This window comes from Pundamilia nyererei, unplaced genomic scaffold, assembly GCF_000239375.1.
Source record: "Pundamilia nyererei isolate P.nyererei 1_Seehausen unplaced genomic scaffold, PunNye1.0 scaffold00066, whole genome shotgun sequence".
NCBI lineage: Eukaryota > Metazoa > Chordata > Actinopteri > Cichliformes > Cichlidae > Pundamilia > Pundamilia nyererei.
Window position 1 is genome coordinate 2,630,477 of NW_005187467.1, and position 22,209 is coordinate 2,652,685.

At 38.0% G+C, this 22,209-nt stretch overlaps 1 protein-coding gene across 1 annotated transcript; it reads left to right on the top strand.

The window, feature by feature from the left end:
- Window positions 1-7,785: 7,785 nt before the first annotated feature.
- trpc4b (transient receptor potential cation channel, subfamily C, member 4b) lies at window positions 7,786-16,918 on the top strand. The gene is made up of 11 exons (XM_005736009.1): window positions 7,786-7,885; window positions 8,274-8,687; window positions 9,602-10,120; window positions 13,451-13,793; window positions 13,976-14,115; window positions 14,257-14,570; window positions 14,675-14,870; window positions 14,981-15,175; window positions 15,432-15,473; window positions 15,605-15,694; window positions 15,797-16,918. The coding sequence occupies exons 2-11, from the start codon at window positions 8,310-8,312 to the stop codon at window positions 16,334-16,336; spliced, it is 2,757 nt and encodes a 918-aa protein (XP_005736066.1). The 5' UTR covers window positions 7,786-7,885; window positions 8,274-8,309; the 3' UTR covers window positions 16,337-16,918.
- The last annotated feature ends 5,291 nt before the right edge of the window (window positions 16,919-22,209 follow it).

Here is a 22,209-nt window from a genome sequence, read left to right on the forward strand (position 1 = left end):
AATGACTAAATAGAAGCAGGGTCAAAACCTGGTCATACAGTAGCTTTCTCATTAAAGCAACCAACAACAAAATCAACAACTGTAACCCTTAAAACAGATACAAAAAATCTATTGATATATTGTTATATCAATTTATCATAGTGGTACAATTTCAAAGTGATACAGCAATGTGTGTATCAATATTCCTGACATACTTAATACAATCTCATAACTTTAGAAATATCTGCTGATGGCTGGTGCACCAGAAACCTGATCAAAAGTTTACTACTGAGACCTTTTTTTGTAAGTGCACGGCAGTTCTTGTTATTAATTATGTGCAGATTAAACACATAAATCCCAAGTGCTGGCACAGAAAATAAGAGTCATTGCATACTTGAGAAAAGTGAAAATAGTAATCAACAAGCCGAACTGGGTCGCAGGAGTCTGAGAGGAACAACAAACATCATTAACAAACGTTTGACCTAGAATTTCTAACTCTCACTGAACGTTCTCCTCTTAAGGAAGTTCCTTAAGTTAAGGAAGTCTTAAGGAAGCCTTTCTGTAATTCACTGGTTGGAAACTGTCTTAAAATGATCTTGTAAGTAAATTCAGTGCTTAACAATTTGACCACAAGTCAGTGAAAGGCTTACATCAGATTTACCCTAAATTGCAATTTTAGTAATTACCAAAATCATTTTTTATATTTCTGTTATGCTTAATCCATCAGTATCCACAAGCACTTTCATCAAAATGATTAAAGAGCTTGCTAATGATGTTTTCAATGAATTTCAATGAACTTTCAAATTCACTGTTTTACAAAAACAAATACAAAACAGTAAAGCACATTAAGATTTTGTAAAAACTACCAAGTGAAACTTATTTACTTGCATTCCTGAACAAATAAATTAGTCAAATACATTTGGCAGATTTCTAAAATATTTGTGTTTTCTTTAATGACAAGTGGTCTAATACATTGTTGGACACTTTATATACATATGAATTAAAAACAAACAAAACTGTAGTAGCCTGGTAGCCTGGTGGCGTAAAAAAAAGAAAGAAAGAAAGAAAGAAAGAAAGAAAGAAAGAAAGAAAGACAGAAAGAAAGAAAGAAAGAAAGAAAGAAAGAAAGAAAAACATTATTTAAGAGGTCACTAGGATTTCTGAAGAGAAGGCAACATCCCTCTGCCCTCTAGTGGCAAATGCATTAAGTGACTTGGTGAGGGTTGTTTAACTCTAAATCACAATTTCTATCCAGTAAAATCCCACATAATTAAAGGGTGTGGCTTATAAATTTAAAAGAATGTACATCTGGGCACCAGGTGAGCAGGCGCCTATGCCTAAGTGCAGCCCAGGTTTGAGTCTGTGACCTGCTGCATATCTTCCTCTGTTCTCTCGCCCCCTTTTCCTGTCTACTCATGTTTGACTATCAAATAAAAGCAAAATGTCCTAAAATAAATCTAAAAAAATGTGGGCCCATTTCACTTATGTGCTTGCAAACACTGCCAAGAAGAACATTCATAGGCTTCCGTTTTGTTTAGCGTTAGTGATAAAAGAAATTGGGATAATAGTTTCCAATACCAAGCTTTACATTTTTATGATGTTGATAGTTTTTTCTTTGAATATGGTATTGGGCTCATGTCTCTTAAACGTCTCTGATTATGAGCTTGCCCTCAAAACCAGGTGTCCAGGTCTGTGACTTTATCAAGCTTTTTGAAAAGCTCCCAGCTTAAAGCAGGATTGGACAGGACAGGCTGATATACAGAAAATGAAAGAAATTACTGTAGTAATCCCAGATCTGGTGGAGATCAGACCTCTCCACCAGAATTGAATCAGAATCTTTGATTGAATCTCCACCAGAATCTTTGCAATTTGTTCATCAAACAAATTTTGATATTAGATTAAGCCAACCAAGTAAATACAAAATGCTGTTTTTAAATAATTATGTCATTTATTAAGGGGGGAAAAAGCTATCTAAACCTGTCTGGCTCTTTGTAAAAAGGTGATTGCTGCCTTTGTTAAATGATGTTTTGATTAACAACTTGGAAAGCTGAATTCAATCTCACAAGCCACACCCAGCACTGATTACTGCCAGACTTGTTGAATCAAGAAATCACTTAAATAGAACCCCTCTGAAGTGAAGCAGGATGAAAGAGCTAAAAAAGCAGCACATTATGCCACAATCGAAAGACACAGCTGAGAAACAAAGTAAGGGACATTTTTTCAGTATAACAAATGTGACAAAGCCATTTCTAAGACTTTGGGACTCCAGCAAAACATGGTTACCCCCCTTATCTACAAGACTTGGAACGGTGGTGAACCTTCCCAGGAATGGCTGGCCTACCAGAATTACTTCAAAAGAACACTGACAACCCATCCATCAAGTAGGAGTAGGAAATATGAGTAGGAAATCACAAGAACCCACTTGCCTCAGTTAAAGTCAATGCTCATGATTCAACAGTAAGAAAAAAAACCTGGAGAAAAATGAGATTCATGGGAGAGTTCCAGGGCAAAAACAACTGCTGACCAAAAAGAACACAAAGGCTAATCTCACATTTGGCAAAAAACATCTTAACGGTTGCCAAAACCTCTGGGAAAATAATGTGTGGACTGAGTTTGGAAGGTTTGAGTCCTATTACGTCTAGCATAAAACTAATGCAGCATTTCATGAAAAGAAAACCACACCCACAATCATACATGGTAGTGGTAGTGTACAGGGAGTGCAGAATTATTAGGCAAATGAGTATTTTGTCCACATCATCCTCTTCATGCATGTTGTCTTACTCCACTTACTCTACTACCAATTAAGCATATTAGGTGATGTGCATCTCTGTAATGAGAAGGGGTGTGGTCTAATGACATCAACACCCTATATCAGGTGTGCATAATTATTAGGCAACGTCCTTTCCTTTGGCAAAATGGGTCAAAAGAAGGACTTGACAGGCTCAGAAAAGTCAAAAATAGTGAGATATCTTGCAGAGGGATGCAGCAGTCTCAAAATTGCAAAGCTTCTGAAGCGTGATCATCGAACAATCAAGCGTTTCATTCAAAATAGTCAACAGGGTCGCAAGAAGCGTGTGGAAAAACCAAGGCGCAAAATAACTGCCCATGAACTGAGAAAAGTCAAGCGTGCAGCTGCCAAGATGCCACTTGCCACCAGTTTGGCCATATTTCAGAGCTGCAACATCACTGGAGTGCCCAAAAGCACAAGGTGTGCAATACTCAGAGACATGGCCAAGGTAAGAAAGGCTGAAAGACGACCACCACTGAACAAGACACACAAGCTGAAACGTCAAGACTGGGCCAAGAAATATCTCAAGACTGGTTTTTCTAAGGTTTTATGGACTGATGAAATGAGAGTGAGTCTTGATGGGCCAGATGGATGGGCCCGTGGCTGGATTGGTAAAGGGCAGAAAGCTCCAGTCTGACTCAGACGCCAGCAAGGTGGAGGTGGAGTACTGGTTTGGGCTGGTATCATCAAAGATGAGCTTGTGGGGCCTTTTCGGGTTGAGGATGGAGTCAAGCTCAACTCCCAGTCCTACTGCCAGTTTCTAGAAGACACCTTCTTCAAGCAGTGGTACAGGAAGAAGTCTGCATCCTTCAAGAAAAACATGATTTTCATGCAGGACAATGCTCCATCACACGCGTCCAAGTACTCCACAGCGTGGCTGGCAAGAAAGGGTATAAAAGAAGAAAAACTAATGACATGGCCACCTTGTTCACCTGATCTGAACCCCATTGAGAACCTGTGGTCCATCATCAAATGTGAGATTTACAAGGAGGGAAAACAGTACACCTCTCTGAACAGTGTCTGGGAGGCTGTGGTTGCTGCTGCACGCAATGTTGATGGTGAACAGATCAAAACACTGACAGAAGCCATGGATGGCAGGCTTTTGAGTGTCCTTGCAAAGAAAGGTGGCTGTATTGGTCGCTGATTTGTTTTTGTTTTGTTTTTGAATGTCAGAAATATATATAATTGTGAATGTGGAGATGTTATATTGGTGTCACTGGTAAAAATAAATAATTAAAATGGGTATATATTTGTTTTTTGTTAAGTTGCCTAATAATTATGCACAGTAATAGTCACCTGCACACACAGATATCCCCCTAAAATAGCTAAAACTTAAAACAAACTAAAAACTACTTCCAAAAACATTCAGCTTTGATATTAATGAGTTTTTTGGGTTCATTGAGAACATGGTTGTTGTTCAATAATAAAATTATTCCTCAAAAATACAACTTGCCTAATAATTCTGCACTCCCTGTATGCTGCTTTACAACCTGAATGCCTTGCTGTCTTTGATAAAACCATGAATTCTGCTCTCGACCAGAAAAGTGCTTGATTTAAAACACTTCGGAACAGAGCAGATCAATGACAACAATAACAATAATAACCAGTCCTGCAAATTCCTGAAGTAAAAACACTCACTGCTAGATCTTTGCTAATGCTTGTTGTAGCTCTTGCTACAAATATTGGCACAAACAGTTATTAAGTTTAGAGGGCAATTATTTTTTCACATAGAGTGAAGTAGGTTTGGATTGCTTTGTTAATAAGTGAAACAATCATTTAACAACTGCATTTGATCGTTGTCTAATAGTCAGATTTGTTTGATAATCTAAAACAAACACATGACAAATATGCATCTAAGAAATCAAGAAAGGGGCCAATACTTGTTCATACTAAGGTGTCTATAGGCCATCTGGGTTTTCATATTCCACTGACAAAATGTTATGCAGTGCTGCTACATCTGTTGTATAACACCTAATTATAAAGTTCAGATTTCTAGCTTGGTTAAAAGATAAGGAAAGATCATAAGAACAGCACACAAAACTTCTCATTCCCCAAGAAAGTTGTGTACAGTCCACAGTTTGGCTGATGAATTCTGGTTGGAGATCCTTTTGTGTAAATATATCTGATAAATTAGAGTATTTATTCCTCCTTCTGTCGGTTAAACTGATGAATGGACAACTCATGACTGAATGACAGTGTAAAGAGGTTTCGAAATATTAGTTTTTTAATTATTTATTAAGTTTTTACTTGTTATGTGACCTGTATTTACTAAAAGTTCGCCCATTTTTGGTTTTTGTCTTGATTTTTGTTGTCTGATTTTCAATGCAGCAGTTGCCTGATCCAGGATGATTTTCTCCTATGGGAGACAATAATCTTATCTTCCACCCATCTATTTTCTTCCACTTATCCAATTTCAGAGTCATGGTTGGTCTGGAGCCTATACCAGCTGCCAAAGGGTAATAGGCAGGGTATGCTGTTCCTAGTCCGTTGCAGGACTGACACAGGGAGACAGATAACCATGCACATCCAGAGCCAATTTAGAATCACCAGTTAACCTAACAAGCATGTCTTTGGACTCTGGGAGAAAGCCAGATTAAGCAGAAGGAACCCATACAGACAAACTCCACTCAAACAGACCATAGCCAGCAAAGTAGATTCGAACTCAGAACCTTCTTGCTGTGACACTACAGTGCAAACCACCTTCCTCTGTCTCAGTTTGTCTTAAATAAAATGTACCAAAACAACATATATATATAAGTGCATTACAGTTTGCTTGTAGGATATAAAGGGATGTAATATAAAGAAGGCCAGCTTGCATCCATGCATCAGCCCTCTCTGTCAGCTAATCTCCACCAAAAGTGCATCATAATAAAATATGGGACATGAGCTGACCATACAGGACGTTATTATGGCAAGCAAGTTAACCGGAAATTGTTTTTGTCTAACTGTATCCTGGTTATATTTGATCATTAGTGTTGGAAATCATGCTACACAGACTGCTTGCAGTAAAAACTGTACACCTGCGGCCCCAGCCACACTCTTTATTACTTGAGAGCAACAGGACGCAAAAAGGAAAGCTACACCATCTGCATATACTGTAATAAATCTTTCTTTGCACTGTTATAATTGCATTGGTAAATGCACAAAACAGCAGGCTGTTTTGCAGATTTCTTGCAGGTGCAATGTAATAACAGCTGGAGTTATAACAATAACAGTGATCACAAGTCCTGTAAGTGAGATATTCCAAAGCAGGGGAAATTTGACAGATCATACACGGTGTTCTCTCACACACATACAGTATCTGTTAAAATCACACAACACTCTTACACATGCAAGTTGCAACAACTACAAAGAAAAGGAGGAAATACTAAATGTGAGTGCATGATTCATAGAACATCACTTGATGAAGTCCATCATCTCAAGACTGTCCTCTCACGATGCCTGCAACTGATTAATGTCAGGAATATACCTTCGGAGCAAAACCAAGAGGCTGAAAAAAGACGAGTAAAAGGAATTTACAAGTATGCACCTCACAAAAGTACAGAAGTACCTCGTGCAAAGTCATCCCACATAGCTGTATTTCAAAGGAGGAAGCACCGACGATGGCTGTGGAAGAAAAGGTGGTTTTGAAAGAATGTTTTAAGCCACTTCTGTGTTTGCATTAGCCAGCTAAAGACTCATATTAACCATCTTACATCAATCGGCTGTTGTTCACATAACTCAAACAGCAATCCTTTAACAGCCCAGTGGATATCAGGTATAAAGAGAATTTACAAGATCTCTTGAACAGCAATTTTTACTAGTAAAGTAGATTCTTGTGAACATTTATTAAATAACCAAAAACTTTGCAATACAAAAAAAGACGCTCTTATAGTAGTCTGTGGTTGCTGGATGTCTGTAAAACCCTTGAGTCTACAAAGATGAAAGTGGGAGGCTAGGGTGTTGCACAGATCCAAATCTCTGCTTTTTAAAGTAAATGTGTGATGTTACTAAAGGGCAAATTTTGCATGAGTTGGTAATGCCAGGGAAATCAATGATCTTTGGTATCTGCTCCGCCGTGATGTATATCTATTCCTTGTGGTTTCCAGGAAACATCATTAGCAGACGGGTTACAGCAGCAGAAAACCACAGTGGCTGTCACTTCTGTCGGCTAAGAGCAGGAAATTGAGGCGATCGTTTTTACCAACCCCTAACAATATTGCGTGGTTTGATGACTTTTGATTTCTCCAACAAAACTACATGGTAGAGTCTTAAATTTGGCACAAGCAATATGAAAGCATGGATCCATTGTGCCTTTTTTTCCCAACTGTTCAGGCTAGTGGTGGTGGTGTAGTGGTGTGGGGGATTGTCAGTATTTAAAAACCACAGCCTACTTTAGTGTTGTTGCTTTCCATATCGATCCATTTATGATCACAGTGTACTCGTATTCTGAAGATTAATTCCAGTAGGATAAGGCGCCTATAGTCACAAAGCTCAATTCATCTAAAACTGGTTTCTTGCACATGACAATCAATTCACGCTGCTCAAATAGTCGCCACAGCTACCAAAAACAAAATCTGTGCGGGAGGCAATCCTGAAGGCAAAAGAGGGTCCAAAAGAGTAGCAATGTTTATCTAATGATTTGGCCGTTATCTAATAATAACAGTTACAATTTGTTCGTGTGAGAGTATAGCTCACATAAACAAATTTTAACTGTTATTATTTTTTTAGTTTATTTATTTTGTATGATTTTAATCCCGCCCTTAGGAGACTAGTGATTTTTGTTTTCTAGGCAACGTTATTCCTCGTTTTGTTCCTTCGTTTATTTAGCATTATCCCCGACACTTGTTACACCACTGTTAATGTCCTTAAACCTACAAAGAAAGTTACCGTGTATAGAAATTGCGCCTGGATGAACGTCACGTGCTGTTTTCTTACGTGTATTTTACAGAGAAATATGCGGTAAATTGAAGGAAAGGGGTGGGCAGGGGACCTGACATGCCATTAAGTTGCAGACTCTTTGGTGGAGACTTCAGAGATTAAAAACAATCAGAGCACGCAGCTTCCCTTTCCGACTGCAGCTGTGCGCGGAGCTTCGTCGACTGATTCATGTGATTTACAACTGGAAAACATCAGGAGGTAAAGTTTGTATTCCTTCGTGCATTATTAAAGCCACAATTAAACAAGTATTAGGGTACTTTAAACGAAAACTAAAGGATTTTAGTCGCTTGTTTTCGTGCATTTTTAAGCGAAAAACAACTTTAATCATCGTTTAGATGACGATGATATGTTATTGTTATTCGTTGTGTTAGTATGGGCGATTAATTATATATTTTACAATGTTTTAAAGGCAAACATACGTATTTTTATTAGTTTTTTTTATTTGTTTGATTTGTTTTTGGTTACGCACTGGCATCTCAAAATGTGTCATGTGAGCAGAAATGTGTCTTTTTCGTGTATAGAAGTATAACACGGTCAGTCTTTGTCAGTAGTTGACTTGGTATTTTTTCTTGTCTTTATTTTTCAGTAATTCTCCGTGAAGACTGAGACAGTTTGGGCAGCAATGTCTCAGCTGTACTATAAGAAAGCTGACAGCTCCACGTACAGGGACCGCATCCCTCTGCGGATCGTGCGGGCAGAATCGGAGCTCTCTGCTCTGGAGCGGGCCTACCTGGGGGCTGTAGAGAAGGGGGACTACGCCAGCGTGAAGCAAGCTCTGGAAGAGGCTGAGATCTACTTCAGGATCAATATCAACTGCGTGGACCCCCTGGGACGCACAGCTCTGCTCATTGCTATTGAAAACGAGAACCTGGAGATTATTGAGCTGCTCCTCAGCTATAATGTACACGTGGGTGATGCCCTGCTACATGCCATCCGTAAAGAGGTAGTGGGGGCCGTTGAGCTGCTGCTCAACCACAAGAAGCCACGTGGGGAAAAGCAGGTACCATCTGAGTTGCAGTTATTGCTGACCTTTGAACATACTGATTTTTATTAAATTAATTTATTTGTTCAGCCTGGCATTGAGAAAATCTGCGAGCCTCATGTGATTAATGTATATTATATTATATTATATTATATTATATTATATTATATTATATTATATTATATTTTGTAATGTATTTGCATAAAGACATGTTGTGGCAATGAGTTTACTATACAAGGTTACATTTGAGCAGAAGTGTCTCAATGTCTTACTACAAGCTACTAATTATTATATGGTTATATTTGTATACAGAAATGTGTTGTTAAATATTTGTATATAAACTCCTCATATGTTTAAGTAGGAGCAGTGAGAAAAATCATTTTATTTTCTAGTCTGACTCTGAAAGAGATAAGATGCAAATAAGTGTGTTCTTTGCCCTTGTATTCTAGCTACGACTGGATGATTTAGGGAATAAAGCTATTATCGTCTCTCATAAGTTACCGAACCCCTACTTCCGTGGGCCTTTCTGCTACAGCTTTTACAACAAATTAGCCGTTCTCCACAGTCTGTTTATCAGACTCTTTGAGAAAGGCCCCGCTTGTGTTCAGCTTCTTGACATCTTTGTAAATGAGGTCTTCCAGTACTGCTTGCTTCTCTCTATGTATTCTGTGAAAAGGGAAAAACAGGGTGTTGCTTCCAACCAGGAAGCCACTTTGAGGCCAGCTGAACCACAAGCCATTAGTTGTGTGCTTGCTGTTAGACAAGATGGTTAGAGACTGAAGACAAATGAAATTAGATCCAGTCAAAGAGTTGTTTCAGTTCCTGCAAGAGGTTTAAAAGCATTGTACTTCTGTGATAAAATGTTTGTGTACCATAAATGCGTTATTTTATGTCTATTCATTTGTGTGTTGCTCTGTTGGTTTCTTCAAAAGGTTCCATCGGCTCTGCTGGACAAACAGTTTTCAGACTTCACCCCAGACATTACTCCGATCATCCTGGCAGCTCAAACTAACAACTATGAGATCATCAAACTGCTCTTGCAGCGAGGGGTTTCTATACCCCAGCCACACGCTATACGTTGCAACTGTATGGAGTGTGTGTCCAGTTCAGACGTGGATGTCCTGCGTCACTCCCGTTCTCGTCTGAACATCTACAAGGCCCTTGCCAGCCCGTCACTCATTGCCCTCTCAAGCGAGGATCCTTTCCTCACGGCATTTCAGCTTAGCTGGGAGCTGAAGGAGCTCAGCACGGTGGAGAACGAATTTAAATCAGAGTATGAAGAGCTGTCCCGTACATGTAAACAATTTGCAAAGGACCTCTTGGACCAGACTCGTAGTTCCAGAGAGCTGGAAGTAATCCTCAATTACCGTGACGACATCAACCCGTTGCTGGATGAGAACATTAATGAGCTTGCCCGACTGAAACTGGCTATCAAATATTCCCAGAAAGAGGTGAGCTTTTATTTGATTTTGATGTGGTCTTTGTCACATTGGAACAAAAAGGTTTTTTTCTGGATAGATTTAAGGTGAAAAAGACATGAATACAGGAATTTGTCTACACCAGTGCACATGCAGATTGGCAACAAGTAATAAGAATCACCCTGTTTGAAAATGACAAGAAATGCGCCAAGATGAGCTGTAAATGGCCTGGGTGGAGATGTCCTGTGGGAGTTTAGAGCAATATGTAATTGCCAGGCTGGCTCTTAGCGATGCATTACAGTAACCCTCTTAGAGAATCCCATGATAATTGGATAATTGAGGATAATGATGGGAGAAGTAATGGCCATTTCCCTGAAATACAAACTCATAATATTTTAAACTGGGTGGGGACCGTTTAGTGTCTTTTAACATATTCTCTGGATATTTATCAATTACATACTAGTTTTGTATTATTTGCTGCAAATGAAAGAAAACCTACTAATAATTAGATACCGTGGCATTCACACAAAGATCTGTGTCATTCATAATTATATGTATATTTAATTTATATTGGAGTATAACAGTACATTGCATGAATATCAACCTAACACAGAGCAGGTGACAACAAGTTTTTAAAAGGTGGTGCTTTTGGTGTCAGGTCACAACATGTAACTGTTTTTCACACCTAAACGGCGGATAGTGTTGGGAGAATCCAGTCACCCTCAGACTCTGTTTTGTTTTGCTACGGGTGGTGTCTCTGTAGAGCATGTATAGAGGCAGAGGCAGGTCACCTGACCCCACCCGCTCCCTGTGAATTCACCTGACAGTGACCAGTGCTATTGTCACATCGGTGCATCACACGGCATTTATATCAGGAAGCTGTTAGAGTAAACACCAGTTAATGTTCAATCCACCTGGCATTCATGTTTTCACGTGCAGCTCTTTCTGGTATATGGTTTAACTCGACTTACACTGTTACAAATTCAGGACTGCTTTGTTTGTTTTGGTGTTTCCTGGATAACAGACTGGAATATAAAGTACACATTGCGTGCACTCAGCGGGTGTCTTTCATTTATTCCACTCATTAAAGAGGCTGTGTGGAACTTTTGGGTCTTGTTTGTGTACAGCAGTTGTATAGTATTTGCAGAGTTAATGGCTCATACCACCCATGTAGTCTTAGAATTGAGGCTTTAAGAGTATTTTGATGACACACTTGGTGACATGAATAAGAAAGATCAGTATGACTGCCAACAGTTCTGTGTGCTACAATTTATCTCCATGGAAAAGGCTTTAGACAGGCCTTCCTACTAATTTTGTTTATCTAATCATTTGGCCTAAATGAACTCCAGTGAGCCTGAAGTGAGAACAATGATCTTGGTAAGAAAAAGAAAAATATTTTTTTCTTTCTTTTTTTAAAAACATTTTTGACATTTGATTTTCAGCTTATGTGATTATTTGTAAATTCTACATCAGCACATTAAAAAAAAAAAAAAAAGCATTAGCATTATATTTAATGGGCCTTATAAAAAACTGTTCCCATTACCCCCAACCATGGTGTCTCCCTCTGGAACCTGGTTCTGCCCGAGGTTTCTTCCTGTTAAAAGGCAGTTTTTGCTTTCACTGTTTATTGCTCATAGGGGGTCTCTGTATTATTTTGTATTATGATACCTTGTCATGAGACAAGGTAACAGTTTTCCAATATTCTGGTGACTTGATTTTAACTTTGTGACATGCAGAGTTATCCTGATGGAAGGAATCGTCAAAAAATGGGTACACTGTGGTCATAAAGGGATGAACATGGTCAGCAACAACACTGAAGTACATGTGGTGTTTAAATGCTGATCGCCCACGTCATACATCACTATCACTAACCTGGACTGTTGAAAAGCTATGCTTTCATGTTGCTTATGCCAGATTCTGACCCTACCATGTCTAGTCTATCACTTCAAAGCCGTTTGGCCATTCTCCTCAGCCAACTGTATCAGAAAATTGCTTCTTACTGGATATTTTGCTTTTTTTTGTTTTTGCATCAGTCTCTGTGCACAGTAGAAGAGTCTGTGTGGGAAAATCCCAGTAGATCAGGAGTTTTCTCAGACCACCCTGTCTGACACCTACAGCCATGTAATATTCAACGTCACTTAAATCATTTCTAATTCTTGTGCGCATTTGAACCTCAGCAAGTTGTTCTGGCCATGTCTGCATGCCATGAGTTGTTGCCATGTTTGCCATCATTAGAAATGTTGTAACATGTTGTACACATGGACCTAATAGAGTGGCTCATGAGTGTAGAATATCATTCTTTATTAATAACAATAATAGCAATTATCATAACAATTCAGATTAAAAAGACAGACACAGAGCCATGTGATTCAAGGGTTTAAAAAATAAAATTCACTTAAATATTAATTGGACTACACAAACTAGAACTTGTTTGATGTCAGCAAAATTAGGATCATGAAAGTCTTCTTTCTTGTATTCTTCGGAGATTTCTCTGGAGGTTTCTTTTCTTGCTACTTGCTGTGCTCACTCTGCTTTTGCACATTTTCCTCTAAACCTGAGCTCAAACTCCAAATCCAAAGTGTTAAGTGTTTAAAAAGTACAAAATATATTTAACTGATTTTGAATTTTGGATTCTCAGTAACTATTAAAAATAGTGGTAGTGTTATCTGTGAATTTTTAGATAGTAGAGTGAATATCAATGTTCTGTATGATGCAATTTGCAATATATTGTGAAATAGAAGTAAGAACACTAATTGATGTAGGAGTCTAGCGTGAGATCTGTGTAGGGTCATTTTCACCTTCAAAAAATGTCCCCATACACAATCTGTTCCTTCCAGATGTCACCATTTGCCTCCAGTCATTTTATGTAAGTTCAAATCTGTCCAGGACAGTTACTGAAGGAAACTTTGAAAAGGCAGATTCTGCACTGATAGATGACCTCATCACCCGCAACAAAATGCTTTTTAGTACCATAATTGGGATCCATTTAGCCATAACTGGGTTACGCTGAAATTGAATTCCATCACCATCTGCAGATGTCCAACAGACTTTTATATCAAATCTCATAGAGCAGAGAAAATGTGCATGGGGAAAAGATTTGGCAATCATTTCTTAACAGAGCGTTGAACATCACTTTAGAAATACCTTTTTGAAACTCTTTGTCTTGAATGAACGTTTCTAGTCGTTTTGCAGTTCTTGATCTTTTGTGGCAAAAAACTTGCACATCTTTTGTGTACCATTAATTACCGTTTTTTCTGTTTAGTCAGTTTTTGGTTGGACCTGAGAGACAGATGGGTAAATAAAAAACAATTTATTTCATGTAAACATCTGTAATCTTTATTTGTCTCTCTCTTTGTCTCCTAGTTTGTTGCTCAGCCCAACTGCCAGCAGCTGCTGGCATCTCGCTGGTATGATGAATTCCCAGGCTGGAGGAGGCGTCACTGGGCAGTAAAGCTCATCACTTGTATCTTCATTGGCCTTACGTTTCCACTGTTATCCATCTTCTACCTGATCGCTCCAAAGAGCCGCTATGGCTTATTCATTCGTAAGCCTTTCATCAAGTTCATCTGTCACACTGCTTCCTACCTGACCTTCCTCTTCCTGCTCTTCTTGGCCTCGCAGCATCTACAGAGTGATGATCGGTTGGAACACCGTCAGGGCCCACCACCCACCATTGTGGAATGGATAATCCTGCCCTGGGTGCTTGGTAATAATACACACACATATTGCAGACTCTTTTTTAGACTGCACTCCTGTGTACATGAACACTGTAGTCTAAGCAGAGGTTTGTCACATGATTTCATTCATTGCGTCTCATGTGTGTTTGCCTCGGGACAAATACCTGAGCAGAAATGCAACAATGGCACGTCTTATTTTCATTCCTTGAAGGCTTTTTATGGGCTGAGATCAAACAGATGTGGGATAGTGGTTTTGAGGACTACATAGATGACTGGTGGAACCTGATGGATTTCATAATGAACTCTTTGTATCTTGCAACAATTTCACTGAAGATTGTTGCCTATATTAAGGTAATTTATATTAAAGGCTTCTATCTGTCTGTCTGTTTTATTTATTACTTTGTGCTGGAGCAACCATCATGCCGGAAAAATTGACATTGTGTGCTATCAATATTGAGCATGTTTGACTATTGTTCTTTTTTTTTTCAACAGTACAGTGCAAAGTGCCAGTTGAGAGACACCTGGGAAACGTGGCACCCAACATTGGTGGCAGAGGCATTGTTTTCCATCGCCAACATTTTCAGCTCCTTGCGTCTCATTAGTCTTTTCACTGCCAACTCCCATTTGGGGCCTTTACAGATTTCATTGGGCCGCATGCTTCTGGACATACTTAAATTTCTCTTCATCTACTGTCTAGTGCTGCTAGCATTTGCCAATGGCCTCAACCAGCTCTATTTTTACTATGAAACAAATAATGGGACTTGCAAGGGCATCCGCTGTAATCAGCAAAACAACGCTTTCTCCACGCAAGTTGAAATTCTTACATAAATTACCCCTGAAAATCTGACTTGATTAATATGTTTGTTTTTCCAACAGTGCATGCTGTGATGTATGGTTGTGTTCTTTTTAGGCTATTCGAAACACTGCAGTCATTATTTTGGTCTATCTTTGGGCTGATTAACCTGTACGTGACGAACGTGGAGCCGGACCATACATTCACAGAATTTGTCGGCTCTACCATGTTTGGCACCTATAATATCATCTCCCTGGTAGTGCTTCTAAACATGCTAATTGCAATGATGAACAACTCATACCAGCACATTGCTGTAAGTAGCAAAATAAAGATTACACAATTATTTATTTTAGAGTTAGATTATTAGAGTTATCAAAATAATCTGCCTAATCTGCTCTATGAATTGTTTGTGTTTCTTTTCAGGATCATGCAGACATAGAGTGGAAATTTGCACGAACAAAATTATGGATGAGCTATTTTGAAGAAGGGGGAACTTTGCCATCTCCATTCAATTTAATACCCAGTCCAAAGTCAGTTTATTATCTAATTGGATGGATAAAAACACATTTGTTTAGGAGACCAAGCACAAAACGTCTTGAAACCTTTGAAACTTTGGGGGTAAAGTGTTTCCAGAGATTTTCTCTGACCTGTACTGTCACCACTGCATGTTATACATTTTCATGCATGCCTGTTTATACCCTGTCTACTATTACAGCCTCTAAGTGGCTTCGAAAATGAATTCATCCATGTTAATGTGTGTCAAACGATTACCTATTGAAAAAGGGCAAGTAAGAAAAAAAATTCACCTAATCAGTGAAAATGGAAATAACCCGGTGCTGTCTTAATGAGCCTTTTGTTTTTCTTGTAATTGCAGAGACGTGCAGCTGAAAATGTAAAATTAAGCCATGAGTATCAGGTAATAATTTGTATTATATTGCACTGTATTGTTTATTATTTTTGTTGTTTTTTTACTATCCTATTTTGATTAAATGTAAATGGTTAAATGTAAACATAACTCTTTGCTTGTTTAAAAATAATGTGTTTTAGGAGGTTTTGAAGAACCTCATGAAACGATATGTGGCTGCAATGATTAGAGATGCCAAGACAGAGCAGGGGTTGACAGAGGAAAATTTCAAGGTAGCATAAAATTCTTTATCATTTAAGCTTAAGTACCCAGTTGTATTATGTTTTCCATATATTTTTTCCACTGTTTAATCTCAGATTCCCAATAATTGATAGGAGCTCAAACAGGATATCTCCAGCTTTCGCTTTGAAGTTCTGGGAATGATGAAAGGTAAACCTGGGCTAGCAGGTAATATTGCAAGTACCACCTTGGCTTACCCTGGAAATCCATTCAAATATTCTCCTAAATTCCCTACTGATGAGTCTCAACAGAACCAGGACATCTTTGATATGTTCACTGCCACTACCAACACCACCCTACAACCTGCCAAAATCACCAGGTCTGCTTGCTTCAATAGCCAAACCAGTGGTTCAGTTATTTTGTCTACTGCAGGACAGACTCAAAAAGAGGCTGCCAAAGAAGATTCAAACCCTGGATCCCTTCACAAAAGGAAAAAACTCCCTTCTCTGAAATGTGATGAAATATGTTCATTGCCAGAGGAAGAAATGTTGGGTACTGACGAAGAAATGCAAGGAAAACATCAGACTGAGGACATAATTGTGGACGTTTCACAGACTGATGAGAAGGAATTCAAGGACATTAAACCTTCTTGCAAAGAACTTGATAAGGATGGGCCGACAAAATATAACAATTAATCTGCCAGCAAGTAAAACTTAAAATAGTTTATTGAAATAAGTTTGCTTGTGATAAACTGTACTGTAGTAAATTACCTATTCTGCTTAATCATGAATTCTATCCAGTGTATAATGGTATTAGACAATCACAAATTATATGACATGCATACAACCACAAAAATATGTGGTGAGGACAGGCGTCAGTGCCGACTTGATGCTCAAGCAATTGCCAAACATATTACTAATTTATGTTTTAAACTGAGCAATTCATTCCAAAGAATCCTTACAACCCACTGCCTATCTTCTACTCTTTTATTGCCTACTTACTATGCTATGCAAAAATACTGTATCTTATCCAGTTATTTGTACGAAAGAAATAATCAACAGTTTTAACACTGATATTGTATTCAGTACTGGAGGTAATTTGAAATTTAATCATTCTATCAAGTACACAAGCACCTTCTCTCCTACACTGGGAGGTGTAAGGGAAAGCTTTTTTCTTATTTTTGCAGTTGTAGCAGACGATGTAATCTAGATGATGTAATCTAGATTTGGTCCTGTAGTAACTGTTGTAACCTTGCAGGCAGTGTTGCGGACTAGTGAACTACATTTAACTTAGTTTAACTTATTTTGCAATAACTTTCAGTTGATCCACAATAATGTAAGCACTTCATTTTTATGTTTTTGTGGGTGCTTAGCTGTTAAAGCTATAACTTTGACCCATTTATTTAAACAGTTTTACGATTGCAGTCAACCATCTTTTAAACTAGGTATAGCAGGGTGGTATTGCCCAGCGTTCACTAAGCAACATCGTCAGTGATAAAAGTGATGGGGTTTTTTTTCAAAAGAGTTTTACATGCCTAGGCAACTGTGTGATGGCCAGTGTGCCAGTGTGTGCAATGATTCTTTTTTAAAATATTTTGTTAAAATGTCATATCATATGCAGATTGCCAGTTTAATCTTCTTTTTTTTAAAGAAAAAATCTGTTTGAAGTTATATTTAAAAGGGGCTCTATACAAATTTCTTCATGTGTTGATTTAGGTGTACTTCTTCCAGTTCTTTCAGTATGATTTACATTTTCATAACAATGCTTGCAAGGTTAAAGGCGTTCTAGAAATATGTGATAACTCTTCAGTTTAGTAACTTGTCACATGTATTTAAATTGCTCTGAATAAATAAAATCAAATGCTAATGTAAGTGTTATCTTGTCTTGCTACCACATGTACCTCTCTTCAGTTAGAAGTCCTCCAGTTGTTTGGTTGTCTTTTGGTAAGCAATGACATTTCTGTGTGTTTGGTCTATGTCAGGGCCTTCTAAACTACTGAGAAAAGGATTAATGATAGGACCCATAAATACTGTAGAAATAGAAACATATTCTAGAAATAGAATACGTAACTTATTTCTTATTAGAAATCAGCTAAAACTAAATTTTTCTCAGATAATCAGAGACACATCTTGATTTTACATTTGAGAATGAATGGTTCAATGGTACAGTATCTTCAGCAAGGGTGAGGAATGTGTAAATTCGCTTTTGGCTGATTTCTGTTTTTATGTTTTAGCTTCTCTCTGAAACACTTTTTGATTTTATCTTGAAAGGTGCTATAGAAATAAAATGTTACTTAGTTACTTTACTGTGGAATGCCTATATTTGTAGTAATGCTGGCTAAAGTTCCATCACTAATCCTGACACACTGGCCGAGGGAAAGGTTGAAGATGAAGAAGAGAACATCAGCTAACTCGCTGGCATGCTCTGAGAGTCCTGCTGCCTTATGGGGGTTGAGCTTCATGAGATTGTTAGGCGAGGTGATGAGGGGCAGGTGGTCCTATGTGTATGTTTCCTCTCTGTGTTATAACTGGAGGTCTCAAAACAGGTGTAGAAGGTATTGAGGTCATTGGACACGCTGTCTATGGAGCTGGTGATGCTGGTAGTGCTTGTGTAGTCTGCGATGTGTTGTAGGCCTAGCCACATGTGCCTGGAGTCAGCAGTAGAATAGAAGCCATCCAGCTTCTCTCTGTATTATTAAGGACGGAGTTGTTTAAGTAACAGGAAATAGGACATACTTAGATGTCAGGCTTTTAAGTGTGTAATGGCCCAAGAAAGATGTCTTGGCCCATTGTTGTATGTTATCTTTCCTAATGGCATAACAGTCATCCTTAATAAGGCTATTATTTCTATGTATCCAAATTATTCATCAATATATATATTAGTTACCGCTAAGAAAGAGTTCAATGTTAAGTGGAAAAGGAGCAATAAAGTGATTTTGAATGTCTGTAAATCAAATAGCATTATACTTGGTTCTAACCTTTCTATTTGAAAAACTCGAAATTTAAAGGTTTCTATTAATGGTGTGTTTGTTGACCAAGTTCATGAGACCATTGTACTGTGTATAATCTTAGTAAATTATCCTGGACAGAACATATCAAGATAGTTGCTAAAATAGGAAATGGGATTTCTGGGTTTAAAAGACCAGGCTCAACCAGGTCATTTCATGATTTTAATTATTGCCAATTAATATTGATGAGATTTCTTTTTTAAAAAACCTCTCTAAATGTTATAAAACAGTTAACTCTTATGCTTTTATTATGATGTTTTACATCTGTGTGGAGATTGTAATAGTGCACTGTTAAAGTTTAAAGACCCGTGACCCCAGGAAGAATAGCTGCTTTAGCTAATGAGGATCTTAATAAACTAAACCAAACCTAATTGCTTAAATCTTGTTTGTGCTTGGAGAAAAGAATTTAGTAAATAGTTTACCTTTTCTCTACTTGTATATACAGTCCTTCTTCTATGGAATAGTGTTGCACAGCTGTCCTCAATATGTTTCCTTTTCTCACAGACTGTGTGCTGTGTTAGAGGAAAAAAAAACACTAAAGGCATATTTTTCTTTCTCATATATGACAAATAATGCTAATTCTGTTTTTGTTATGAACTATAAATTCTTACATTTGGAGCTCTTCTTATAAAAAAAAAACCTTTTAAAGTAGTTTTGGCCATTTTTGTAATTGTTATTTTAACCAAAGACCAAGAACAGTTGAGCTGAACAGTCATTCATTTTAAGATAAATCAAGTGGCTTTTTTACCCAGATATGTTTTCTTCTCGTCACAACTATAAATATGACATGTTGTAGATTTAACTGTGAATCGACTTGTAAAATGAGGTCTGCCTTGCAGAACTACAGAAAAGAACAACTGTTTGAATGTTAGTGCTTTAGTATGACTGCTCTAGTAATAAAACTCTTACATCCACGACTCTTTGTAAGAGGTTATTAAAAGTCATTTTTAATTAGCTGTTAAGCCCAGTATACCTTTTGCCAACCTTGACCTAAATGGAAGAGAAACCTGTATGGTTTTACACTATTGATCACTGAAACTGATGCAGTAAAACTACAGGCTGTTGGTACTTTTGAGAGCTTCACCACTGTTAATAATTTAGCACTCAGCACTGATATTTCCGGTTCTCTCTCATGATTTAGAGATTCTGTGGTTAGAAGAAAACTGGTTTATTTCCAAATAGGAGATGAAGCACCATCTAGTGATCTGTGAGGATATTAAAAAAACAAGCGTCGTTGGCTAATGACAATACTATGGTACCTCTGTGTAATGACTATGTAACTAATCATACTATTTAAAGTAGAAAACCTGTGAAAAACATGTCATGATGGTACCTTTCAGGTACACAGAGGCCTATCGTGTTGCTACTTTTAACCTGTAGTCAACAACACAGTGCTTAATAGAGGTAAGATACTACATTGATTAACTGAGCTAATAGGTGCCTGTGAATCAGTGCTACTGGTGCTTGGTTACTCATAGTTTGTATTTTCACAGACCGTTTCACACCTTCATGGATTGAAGCTTGCAGGCAACCTTAGGTGCTGGATGAAACTGATGTCAGTTTCTGTTACCATAGTAGCCCTGCTATCTTTAGAAACCAATCAACAAAGTGTTTGGGTCTTTGTACTATATCTGAAAAGCTCACTCAGTTAAGATTGCTGTTGCACCTTTTCCTTTAATTTCCACTTAAAAGTAAAACGAGAGGAGCCCGTACTTGGGATCAAGACTTACTTTATTCTTTGTGGCACATGAAATGTTTGTGTCGGTGCCAGCGTGTGTGTCAAGGACTGATTCAGAGAGAGCGTGCTCTGATTCAAAGTGCAAAAGCCACACTGCATTTGATTATCACTGCAACGAGTGTGTGGCGATTCCATTATCTCTCACTGGCTGTTTAATAGGATGATGGGACTGCATAGGAACTGTATTTCAGTGTTTTGGATTTTAGAGGATTAAGGGGCTTTCTAAATGCATTAAATAAAGGTGATAAGAAGCTTGGGCCTTCAAACTGTCACTTTTTAAATGTGATTGGCTGATTTTTTTCATTTCAGGCTTACAACTTGAAAATACAAAGTCAGTCCACTGATTTTCAGCTCCAGATGTCTGTCTGTTTGCTTTTCTTTGCCATCCTCTCTTTCTAACCCCTCAACCAGTCACAGCAGATGGCTGCCTCTCCCCGAACAGGGTTCTTCCAGAGGTCTCGTTCTGTTAAGACTGAGCTCTTTTTTCCTAAGTGCTTGCTAAAAGGGGAACTTTTAGAGAGAGCTTTTCTCTCTAATATTTACCTACATCTTTACCTACAATATGAAGCTCACTAAGATAACTGCAGTTTTGAACTGATGTTACATAAATAAAACTAAACTGAGTCAATGTCTGCACGGTATTGGGTCTTAGGGTCTATAAAAAAAAAATCCGCTGACTTGGCTGGTTAAGACAATCTTTTCCTTATCCTATTTAGAGCATCTGGTTAAAACCAGATTGGTTTCACAACATGTGCCAAACAGAACTCTATAACTAAAACCTTTGGTTACGGTACAAATAACAATTACAATTCCAGAACTGTTGATATTTGCAAAGTGAAAACAAATAATGATCATTAACCAGCACCATGAGTCATTTAGCTTATTAATAGTCAAGAGAGCTGCAACTTTTGGAAATAACAAAAGATGACATATACATTGCTTTCATATGCTTAGCACATGGGTTCCTGCTGTTCATCTTCAAGATACAGCCTGTTATCATTTCCTTGTAACAGTTGTGGGATTTTACATTTTCCACATCTGAGACATTTCCCAGACAATCGTTTCCTGTGCTCTGTTATATATGTGAAGTTGTTTTTAAGACGCTTCTGTTAACATGCCAGTGCGAGTTTCCTGTTGTCCTGTTACTACTTGTGTTACAGCACTTAAGTGTTGCCTCGAGACTCCATTCTTTGTAGCCTTAAAAAATACCACGGCTCCACTATGAAAACATCTGACAAGTGAATAGTAGGTGCAAAGACCTGAAAACAAGAGCTGAACTTCAAAGACTACAAAAATAGTTTTCTGCTAAACAGGAAGATACTTTCAGATACTTCTGTATCTCAATATTTACTCCTCCTCGAATGTAAAAGTAATCATGGGCAATATTATCCATGTCCAACAGCACTGTGAGCCTCGGTGCTTGTACTCCCACAGCCACAAGGTGGAGCAAATAGCATTCTGAAAGATTTACACAATCCTAGTTCTGGAATTTGTTCAGAGCAGAGATTATGTAATGTCCCTTTGTTTGTACTCCAAATAAAGGACACTTTTATAGGCAAAATACATTTGAACTATTCATCCCAAGTATCCCATCTGTTCAATATCTATATCTATCATGCAACACTCAGCTTCAAAGCACTAGACACAAACTGAAATATTTTGCATCTGTGCACTGAGAATGTGTGCTGAGCCTTCAAATCTTCGTTTGAATCGGTGTGCAGATGCAATACAACACAACAGATTTTTGGATACAACTTTTTCCATAAAGTGAAAGCATAAACTCATAAAGGGACTTTTAGAATCACTCTTATATGGCTAAAACA